General features: G+C 41.4%; 2 protein-coding genes across 2 annotated transcripts; both read right to left on the bottom strand.

Annotated features, from left to right (window-relative positions):
• Positions 1–343: 343 nt before the first annotated feature.
• Positions 344–6,334, bottom strand: ppm1ka (protein phosphatase, Mg2+/Mn2+ dependent 1Ka). The gene is made up of 7 exons (XM_053644206.1): positions 6,221–6,334; positions 5,016–5,501; positions 4,811–4,911; positions 3,564–3,729; positions 2,278–2,422; positions 1,574–1,708; positions 344–889 (listed from the first exon to the last, which is right to left on the bottom strand). Exons 1-7 carry the CDS (start codon positions 6,331–6,333, stop codon positions 758–760), a joined length of 1,278 nt encoding a protein of 425 aa, XP_053500181.1. The 5' UTR covers position 6,334; the 3' UTR covers positions 344–757.
• Positions 6,335–7,428: 1,094 nt separating this feature from the next.
• Positions 7,429–11,129, bottom strand: gprin3a (GPRIN family member 3a). The gene has a single exon (XM_053643600.1). The coding sequence runs from the start codon at positions 11,127–11,129 to the stop codon at positions 9,096–9,098; it is 2,034 nt and encodes a 677-aa protein (XP_053499575.1). The 3' UTR covers positions 7,429–9,095.
• Positions 11,130–11,206: the final 77 nt, after the last annotated feature.

Raw genomic sequence — 11,206 nt, 5'->3', positions numbered from 1 at the left:
GATAGTCGAGCAAGTATACTTTGTTTTCTCAGTGTGAAGTGTAAAGTGAGAATGTAAGATCCTGAAGCTTGTGGCCAGAAATGTGTGAAATGTATCAGACATTATGTGAGCAGTAGGCGGAGCTTCTGAGGCTGAGACACATCTATGGGGGAAAAAAAGAGAGTTTTTCCCAAGACTTATTTGGATGGTGACAGGCTAGCTTCCTAAAGTGGTTCTACTTTTCTAAAACAAACAAAAAACCAACCAAAAATGGGGAACGCTCAGGGCAGATTTAGCGTGCTGGAGCTAGTGGTATGTTAGCACTCTGGAGAGGATGAGCAGAAGTTGCATAAAGAAATTACTAGGAAGTGTCTTATTTTAAGAATCCACAGCAACGTTGTGTTTGCGTTCTCATATTTTAATCTTTTTCCATTTGTTTTTTATAAGGACTCAGTTTGTACTGGGTCAGTGGACATCTCATGATTCATAGGATTTATGCCCTGCAAGAAGGCCAGGTTTTTAATTCGCCACTATAGTAGCTGTCACATAAATACTGTTCAAATTGCTAATGTAGCAAATTGTTTCCAGAAATATATAAAAGGGAAAACAGCATTGGATACAAAAAAAACGATACTCGAATATAACCTTGGATATAATACGTCAATTATCATCTGCTATGAAAAACTTTTTCGAAAAATACTTTTGATACATAGCGTTAAGGCTACAGTATGTTACATAACACATTCCAGCAGAGTTCAGCTTTAAAGATGGTGACTTTTCAGGCCCAGCGTCCACTGCAGGCGAAGTTTCGGCTCATGGAGTAGCTATGGTGGGAATTCTGCTGTTTTCCCCATGCTACGAACGGAACCACAATGACCGTGCTGTTGTCATCAGAGCCGTACTGCAAAGCCTGAGAAAGCACGCACACACACACACACACACACACACACACATACACACACATCAGTGTTTAAACTGAGTTATTCATTACTAGATAGCTATTTGAACTATGTAGGTCAAATGGCACACATTCCTAACCGAAGTCATGGTCCGTAGAACCTACAGAGAAAGAAGCCCACATATCTCTAGTGAGATGACAAGAACCTTTCACATCATTTTTGATCTTAAATTAAAGCTGAAATTGATTTGGGTATGTGAGTATTCTTTTTTTAAACACTTATAGTGCATTCACGTTGGCAGTGACAAAGTTACATGCAGCTATTCAACTACTCTTACAAAGTGCTGACACTGGAGACTCCTTCCATAAATTCTAAATACAATACCTTTTTCATCGTTCAATAACAATGGGGTTTGCCTGATCCGTTTCTGTGGAGGGTCCAACATACAAGTCCCTGCGTAAGTTATTACTATGCAAACGATAACGTATTAGAAGGAAGTGCATTAATATAAATCTGTAGAAAACGAATCAACAATTCTGACTAATCAGAATCCAAAATTCCACATCGCTCTGGTATGAGAGCTTGATTTTTATGTTTTACCTCCAAATAAAGTAGATTTTTAAATTGAATTTAAAATCAGGAACAAGTGACTGGATATTAAATATGTAAAAGTAGCACCGATGCTATCCAGCTACCTGCTCTGCGATGACGTGGGCCGCCTCGGTAGGATCGTGGCACTGGCTGATGACGTCACAGATTTCCTGGTTGCTCATGATGAAATTTATGCCGTCGGTGGTCAGGGCCAGAAACGAGTCGTGAGACTGCTGTAACTGGAAGATGAAACCAGGAAGCCATTTTGAGATACTGAAATATTCGTGAGATTACAAAAACAACAATTAACACCCCCCCCCAAAAAAAAAACAAAACAAAAAAACAAAACAAGAGGCCTGCGTATATCATGCTTGAGATGTAGACGTAAATGGGTTTCAGGAGCATTTACATAATCTTTCACTGTTCAGTCGTCATTTTTTTTCACTTTCAGGTCATTGTGAGCTTTGCCTTTTATGGAGTTTTATGGGCATGGCTAAACATACATACGTGGAATTGAAGAAAATCAGTGAAACTTTTGAAATGTGGTGGGAATTTTTAGTTTGGTTTGGCCAGCAAAAAAACATTTACATAGTTTACCTAGTAAATTAATAAATAAGACCCGTTGTATGTCAGATTTAAAAAATCACAAGAGTAAAATTTAAAAGCATTTAAAAGTGAGGGATCGTTCAATTTAACTTTCAAAACGTTTAACAAAAGTTAATGTACTGATATCTTATTTGGGCAAAAACAAAGAAGAAAAAAGTAAGATCCACTGAAACGTTGAGAAAAGCAACGTTGCCACACTCACTATTACACGAGTGGTCTCAGGTTCTGCGATAACACCGCTTTGCTTTAAGTCGAAATCTCCGATGCTGCGTGTCATCGCCAGGCGGCTGTTCACGTTGGCTTGACCGAGACTGTTCCATGTTACGAAACCTCCACTCTTGCGTATTCTGGTACACACACACACACCACACATATCACTGAAATTTGAACAAGAGAACAAACATGCACGTATACACCGAGCTGCCAGTACAGATAGCGTACACATAAGTAAACAGCGTGAGTGAACAGGGACACACTGGAGCACATAATACACATAATTATACAGAGTTTGTGCAATATTCTAGACAAAAACAAGCAATTCCAGAAACTGATCGTTTTTTTTTTTGTTGTTTTTTTGTTTTTTTTAAATATCAGAATAATTGACAAAGTTTTTATTGCTGTTTACAATATTAACTAATATTTTTATTTGGAATTTATCTTGTCTTTACAGACATTGTTATTTTTTATTTTTTACAGTTTCTGTCATTCACTGAATAGAATTATGGGATTTCCTTGTCTGCCTTTAACTTATAATGTTAGGCTATAAGTTTATAATGTTAGATTATAAACATTTATCATATGACTTTTAACAAATCCTCACAGAAATCCTGTCAGGTTAGCTTATGTAAGCTGTCTCACACTATCTAGGACGTTCGTGAACATTTATGAATAAGAAAATGAAAATCTCTTTCAAAAATCCTTTTCCTGGTAGCTTCTATTATCAACTAGCTAATATAATCATATAAACATTTATCATACGACTTTAAAAAAAAAAACCCTTAGAAATCCTTTCAGGTTAGCCTATGTAAGCTATCTAGCACTAGCAGTGAAGTTTATGAACGTTTATGTATATAGCTTAAAAATCCTCTTAGTTTAGCAATCTTAGTTACGAGTTAAATTACAAACATTTATGAATACCACTTAAAAAAATCCCTTTTAGAAATGCTAGAAAGTTACCAAATGTTATCAACTAGCTAATGACAAGTGTTTTTATAAATATTTATGAATATGGCTAAAGAAATTCTCTCAGAAATCCTGTCATGTTAGCTTCTGTTATCAGCTAGCTAATAGCAATACAATTCTCTCAGATATCCTGTCAGGTTAACCGGTTAGCTAGCTGTTTACACACTTAAAAGGTACAAATGACATTTAAATCATCTTCAGTTATACAACAGAAGTGAAGTTGGTCCCACACACACACACACACACGCTCCACTTAGCATGCCAGTGAATACAGAGATTCAGAGAGATTCTACGTAGCATCTGTACCTCTGTTTTTCATCCTTTCTCTCGGGCGTATGGTCGCTGGTGAGTGTGTATGCTTCACCCTTCCTGCACAGTATGGCACGACTGTCTCCGACACTCCCGACGACCAGCTCTATCCCATCTCTTAGCAAAGCCACCGTTGCCGTAGTGCCCACCGTCATCAGAGAGGCTGGAATGTATTATTACCGAATAACTTTTTTTTTTTTTTTAAATGCCAATCAAATATATACCAAAAATACAATATATCATCTCAAATGTTAATATAATGTACAAAGCACGGTGTGGCACTGGGTGACACTGTTATGAATAAGATCAATTGGCGGGTTGTGATTGGTTGGCTTTGGTTTCATAATCCTGGTAAATCGAGAAGAAGAAACAGATCATGTAATGCTATTCATTCTTGCTAGAGCAATTTGTGCAATTTTGTTTCTATCGCCAGACCTACTAGTTTCTGAGTAAGTCATTTTGGAATGGTTCAGTTTTCTGTCAGATTGTTCAGACTTGCCCAACTGTTGACGTGTTTTAGGAACGGGTTTGCATTTTATATAAGTTTTTTGCCTTGTTATACAGAACAAATTATTGGCATAAAAGTTTATTGGGTGTAGATGTAGGAGCAGGTCATTTTTGTGAGAGGTCACGTTTTCATCATATTGTTTGGAGCTGAGTTATTTGGTACCAGCAGGTAGGGTTTCTGCCTCACAGCTCCAGGGTCCCTGGGTCTATCCTGAGCTAGGGTTACTATCTGATGCAGAGTTTCATATGTTCATGTGGGTCTCCTCGGGGTTCTCAGGTTTCCTCCTACCTCCCCAAAACATGCCGGTTGGTGGATTGATCGATCGGTGATGTGTGAAGGTGTGTGTGGTGGTCTGTAATGGCTTATAATCCCATTATATGTCAATTCCCACCTCGTGATCCTGGGATAGGCTCTGGATCCACCACGACCCTGACCAGGGTTAAGTATAAATGAATGAACGAGAGCGAGTTGTTTCCAGACACAAGAGTTTGAGAACATCTTGTTTAGAACTAGGTCATTTTTTGCACCTAACAATTGGAAAGTCAGTTCATGTTGCTAAACTATTTGGGAATTAGGGGTTTTGGGCCAGACAATATTTACACCAGATTGTTCTGAGTTAATCTGATCTGGTATTGGACCACATCATGTCTGGGCACGGCTCTTTGGAACTCTTTGGAATTTTTAACAGGATTTTGCGTGAGACTGGAATGTGTTTTTGTGCCTTATGTATTCGTACCATTGCCGTACATCTGCATCTCAGAGGCCAGGGCAGCGTCTACCTGTAGGAAGGCTTTTGTTAACACCCGTTCTAGATCCCACTCTTTCTCCAGACCCTTCCTGCAACACACACACAAATGATAGATCAGTCTGTGTGGGCTTTAACCTCCATCCTATACTTATGCCGAGTGTCTTTTTGTGTACATAGTGTGTGCGTGTGTCACCTAATGTAGCGCTCCATGTGTGTGTAGCAGAAGTCAGCGGCTTGCGCGCCACCATGTCCATCAAACAGAGCGAAGTAGAGCGTGGAGGGCGTGAGCTCAGCTACACGGAGCCGATCCTCGTTGTCATGACGACGGCCGATCTGCGAGGCTGAGCCCACGTGGTCCAGGCTTATGCGTGGGATTGGCTTACCGTAGCGTATACTTGGCGGTAACAGGATGGGCGCTTCGATACGGTTGTCCCAAATCCCAAACGAGTCCCACGTGGTAGGCCGGCCGCTTCCGTCGGAATCCAAACGAGCAGCGGCGTACCAGCGGACCCCAGGCACTGCCGACCTGCATGCACACACACACCGGCCTGAACTCAAGCTAGCACTCCTGCTAACCGAGGAGAACGAGCGGCGGAGAAGAACGGAGACGGTAATGGCAGAGAGAGACATTTTAAAAGTGAGAAGTGTGCTGGGTTTGTTTTTTTTTTTCCTGGCACTCCTGTAAAATAAATAAATAAAAACAAGAAACATTTGAATGACGTTATGAGGATAGTGTACTCAAGCAAGCACTGATTATTTAGCCATCTGTTGCTCTGAATAATTTGTCAGCCCCAGTTTAGCCCATCCATAAGTGGAATGAGTGGCTGGATCATTCCCAGTACAGAGACACTGACATGGCGGCAGCGTCCAACAGCCACAAATCTCCAACCAAGAGTGCTGAGAAACTGACACTCATAAAGAGCAGAGGACGATCAGCACACACACACACACACACACACACACACACACACACTCTGCATTGAAAAGGATGAACTACAGTGTGTAACTTTACTCCTACAAGGTGCACCAAAAGCTGAGTAAACACAGTACCACCATATCACTACAGCACCTATAGAGGTCTCTGTCCAGTGGTATTTGGGGTAAAGTGGGGCAAAAAATTGTTCATAGCAACAACATTCATTAATAACTACAGAATGCCCTACTTTATGTTACGTATCTCAATAAACTTGCAAAGTATATGTGTATAACACAGTGATGTAAAATTACATAAAAGTACACTTACAAGTCCAAATAATAAACATGGAGTTTTGTCATTTAATGTTGCATTTAAGTCTCTACACTGTTACATTTCACACCTTAGAACTTCTGTAACAAACTTCTATCGTTCAATAGACAAGTCAAACCTCTGAAGTTAGTGTAACAGAGGTCTTTACTCACCTGTGTAGGTGTAGTTTTATATTTAATTCTCTCTCTGTGTGGTTACACCCCCTGCACGAGCTCCCCGAGCCGGCGTGTGTGTGTGTGATTGTGCATGTGAGCGCGGTCTGCATTGCAAGTGGCTCATTTACATATTTCAGACCGAACAACCAATCATGAGCCGAAAGCGTTGCATCTAATTTACATATTCCATAAATGAAAGGAGCAGCCACGACCCCGGGGTGTTCGTCTCTCGGTCAATCAGACGCAGCGGGGCGGATGCGTAAGTGCATTACGTGATGTAATCAGAGTCAGGATAAACTTTACTGACCTGTAAATCAGACTCTATATTACTCAATTTTCTCTCTCGCTTTCTCTCTCTCTCTCTCTCTCCACACACACACACGCACATGATTAAGGTCTTGTTAACTTTATTTGGATCATACTCAGCACAGCAGTGACACTAACATGGTGGGTGTGGTGCTAGCATGAGTCTGTCCAGTATTACCTATCATTACCTATAGGCACTTTATTACAGTAAAAGGAGCACAGTTGCAGACTAAACTTCATCTTATCCGTGGTCAGTGTGTGTCAGTTGTCCTGTACTGCAAATAATATCTGGTCCTATGGTGGCAAAATGTGACCTGCATAGCAACAGTCAGTAGTTTGATATTTAAAAAGTGATCCGCATGATGGGTGTGTATATAAATAACTCAAGATAAGTATCCCGTATTATCATCTCTAACACGCTGTGCCAAGCAATTATTCCTCTGTTTTGCTGCCACTCTCAGAGACGGGTAGTGCATACTGGAATTCATTATCTCCATCAGTGTGACTTTCTCAAACAAAAGAGAGAGAGAGAGAAAGAAAGAATGACGAGATAGATAGATAGATAGACAGATAGATAGATAGATAGACAGACAGATGGACAGGAAGACTGACAGAAAGACAGACAAATAGAGAAATGGAAGGACATACAGATAGATAGATAGATCGATAGATAGATAGATAGATAGATAGATAGAAGGATGTGTCAGAGAGAGACACTATCCATTTTCTTTCTATCATGTTTATAAGTTTTTCTACAACCACGATCCATCAATTAAACATGGAAAAAAAAACTCAGAGAAAAACATAATGTAGGTTTAATGTATGTATAAATCATTAATATAGAGAGTAGGGGATATAATGAAAATGAAAAAACAGAGGACGAGAGAGAGAGAGAGAGAGAGAGAGAGAGAGAGAGAGAGATGGCGGCCAGGAGATGAGAGATGAAGCTGACATGAATGTATTCATACACACTTCACCTTTACAGAAAGTGGGGCAGATATTCCACTGGGAGCCTTCAGAGCAAAGAAAAGGTAATTGTGTGTGTGTGTGTGTGTGTGTGTGTGTGTGTGTGTGTGCACGTGCGTGTGAGAGAGAGAGCGAGAGAGAAATGAACAGACAATGTCTTTTCTGTTTTCACTTTTAATTTCAATGTGTGATTGGGACTATTTGAATGGTACTTTATCCTGACAAACAAGGAAAACACAAACAAACACACAACCACCAAACCCCAAAACCACATGCATGAACGCATGATCACAGTCCTAACGGAAATGATTAAATATTGATCAGCGCTCTAAACCATTACACTAGAGCAGGCATTTTCAGTTCTGGTCCCAGAGAACCCTTGCCCCAACCCTAGTTTTGTATTTTCCCCATCCTAACACATTCCTTTCAGCCCAATCAGGTGTGCTGGGTGTAAGGAAAACTAAGGCTACTCCAGGACCAAGATGTATGGATTTTATAGCAGATTCTCTTCTAAAATCAAAACACAACAGCCATTGTAATCATTGATAAATCCATATTTGTAATACAAAGTGAAACATCCAGCAGTGTTGGACCATAACTAGGAAGTGAAAAGAATGAATTAGGAAACCCAGCTTAAAATTACAGTGGTATACATGCAAGACTGTGCAAACACCCCAAGGGGAAGGACTTGCTAACAAGACACAATTATACTAGTTAATGATGAACAGGGTGTGTAAAAGATGGAACTGGAGCATAAATCATGGGAAAATCAGGAAGTAAACAAGATATGGTACTGTGAAATGTGTAGATGATTGGTGCCCAATGGCCAGGATTGGAAAATACTGGTCTCAAAACACAGAATATAATACCAAAATGACCATTCAGGCAGCACCACCAAGCTGCAGATTATTACTTCTGACCAACCAAGTCTATCACCAATTAATTACTCTACCGAGTTACAAAAAATGGATTCAGGTAAAGCTAAAGTGCATTAGTGTGAGCTACAACACCTGGGCTAACTGCATGCGACATACAGTGTGAGTACTTGAAACTCAGTGCAGATGCCCTTATCCAGAGCGACTTACAGAAGTACTTTGAAGTCTCTATCACTAAATACATCCCGATACTGGTTCACTAGGTCACGGACTAAGAATACCATCAGTTTTAAGACTCTGGATAAGAACGTCTGTCAAACACCATAAATGTAAATGTAAATACTACAATGCCTAGATGAAGTTTTCCAAATACCACCCAATTTTCTCTTTTGAACTCCAGACCAGAGATGGCTGTGGGATAATCGTGATTCTAACATGCGATCACTTGACATTAGGGCCAATGATTTTATGTTTCTCCAATCAGGAACCCTAGTTAACCATAAATCCATCTAAATATTTTTCTATTTGTACTACACCTCCCCGTCTTGTACCTACTCTTCAACAAATCCTACCCACAAGTCTTGCTGTCTAACAGAAAACAGCTGCCCAGAACTCCAGCAAATGTTCTCAAAGTTCTCCCGCAATTGCAGACCATACCATTTAGTTGACATGGTATGAACTTGCAAAAACAAGTACACCACCACATATATAGTAATTTTATCCATTTAGGCTTCAGAATCAGTCTTCAAGCAGCAAGTTGGTCTTTGGAACAGTGACCGGAAGACATTGCTTTTCTTCTTCTTTCTTGCTCCATTTCCATCATCTTTCGAGTGCTCGGAGAGCGAGATAGACTTGCGGAGGTGTCCGATGCGCTGCTCATTTTCTTGGATCTTGTGCTGGAGGTGATTCTGGATAGCAAAACCAAGAGATTCCATATCTACAGCCGCTCCATAAACCTCCCATGTCATGCCTTGCTCATCCCACGCCACCTCTGGAATCGGACCCGTCTCTGCTTGGTCTCCCTCTCTGTCCACTTGCTTGGGTTCCTTTTCAAGGCCAGACCTTGTTGAAGCCTCTTCCTCGGGTAAAGCCAGACTGTCAGACAGAGTGGATTGGCTGCACAATTCAATCTGAATTTGACAGACATGTTGCCGAGTAGGTTTGCAGGATATAGAAGACTTGTAAGGGGTTGGGCTCAGACTTTTAGCCATGGATCCCACTGATGCAAGAGTTATTGGTGCTAAACCTGAATCTAAGGTGACATCTTGGCTAAGTCCATTTTGTAAGCTCGTACTGGCAGTTCCAGAAGCTTTCTCATGGTTGCTGAGGTTAGCCTTAGGGTCAATTTGGCTCCAGGATGGATGTGTCATGTTTGGACTCATGGTTGTGGATTTGGTGCTGACCTCTACAACAGCCTGAATTTCAGCATCCTCATACAAGAGCTCTGTCTGCAGGGCAGCATCAAGTGTATGGACAGGAACCGGGTGCTCCTCAGTCATTATTGCAGCATCTTTGAAGCTCTGGTTCTGGTTCAGTTTCTTTTCTTCTATTGCCTCTTCCATTTCTCTGTCCTCCCTTTCTTTCTCTTTGGCTTCACTGTTTCTGTCTTGGCCCTTCCTTTCTTTCTCTTCTGTCTTTTTCTCCTGGTCTCTCCCTTCATGTCCACTTCTCTTTTCAAGGGCTTCTCCTCCTTCCATACGTTCCTTCCACTCACTCCCACTCATTTTTTCTCTCTCACACTCTGTCTCCTGGGCCATGGCATTTTCATCTGTCTTGCCTGCTGTCTCCTTCACCTGTGATGCAGAGGTGGTTGTTGCCCCTGGAGATAACTGCAGCCTGTCTAGTGGAAAAGGGGGACATTTAGATGCTACCTGAAGAGTGATGTCACTTCCTTTGAGAGTGCGTCCCACGTCCATGTCCTTAAGGATGTCTTCTTCTTCTTTCCTGCCTCTGTTCTTCTCTTCATCTTTATTCCTCTGAAGCATTTCTACCTTGCTCTGTTTTGTCCCCAGTGGCTGCACACTATGTACCTCTTGACTGTCTTCCATCACACATGCCCCATTGTCGTTAGATTTAAGTTCATGTGCGAGTGTTGGCGCCATCCCTCTGCTTCTCCCCTTGCGGAAGTTTTCAGCTTGGTCCACTGCAATTGTTGGAGTAGGACTGGATTTGAGCTTTGGGCTGGATGTGCGGATTTGAGTAAAACTTGCTTGCTGGACACTTTTAGGCAAGGCTGTTCTTGTTGTTACAACCGACTTAGATGTTTTTTGGAGGCTCTTCTGCAAATCTGTGGATGCACTAATCTGAGATGTGGTTTTATGGATGTTCTTGGAGGAGTTTTTATCAGAGGTCTCCAGTTCTCCTTCTCTGGAACACTTTATCTTATGTCCCCTGGTTCCAGAAGTCAGTGTTGTACTTTGAGTGATCCCAGCAGCATGCTTGTCAGGGATTTCAGTTGTAAGAATCGTGGTGGACGTGATTGACGGAGCTGTAGCTGTTGGGACAAGGAGTGTTCTTGAAGTAGCTGGTGATGCTGTGGCAGATGCAGGAACTAAAGTGGTTGGCATAACAGTGCTGGCTGGTGCTTTTGTTTGCATAGGGGAATCTATTGACTTTTCTCCCTTTTTGAGCCGGAAGGACCCATTTCCTCCTCTCGTGCCTGGAGGCAAAGTGGCTTCTTGGTGCTGGTTTTTGGATCTTGACTCAGTCTTGTAGCACGCTTTGGGCTTGTTATGGGGGTTGCTTGGGTGAGATTCCATTTGGGTTAGTGTTTGTAGATTATTATTGCTCAAAGAAGTATCTGGTTTTGCTGGTCTGCTGCTCTGAATGTCACATT

The sequence above is a fragment of the Ictalurus furcatus genome, chromosome 15 (genome assembly GCF_023375685.1).
Source record: "Ictalurus furcatus strain D&B chromosome 15, Billie_1.0, whole genome shotgun sequence".
In the NCBI taxonomy this organism is placed as follows: Eukaryota; Metazoa; Chordata; class Actinopteri; order Siluriformes; family Ictaluridae; genus Ictalurus; species Ictalurus furcatus.
The sequence above is the reverse complement of the archived record's forward strand: the minus strand, read 5'-3'. Positions and strand labels throughout refer to the sequence as shown.

Bases quoted from the DNA above. Each gene is read 5' to 3' on its own strand.
- ppm1ka (XM_053644206.1), bottom strand. From the start codon at position 6,333: ATGCAGACCGCGCTCACATGCACAATCACACACACACACGCCGGCTCG. The intron at 5,502-6,220 runs GTGAGTAAAGAC...TTTATTTTACAG, and splicing joins ATAAAACTACACCTACACAG to GAGTGCCAGGAAAAAAAAAA. The intron at 2,423-3,563 runs GTACAGATGCTA...TGTGTGTACCAG, and splicing joins AGAAAGGATGAAAAACAGAG to AATACGCAAGAGTGGAGGTT.
- gprin3a (XM_053643600.1), bottom strand. From the start codon at position 11,129: ATGGAATCTCACCCAAGCAACCCCCATAACAAGCCCAAAGCGTGCTAC.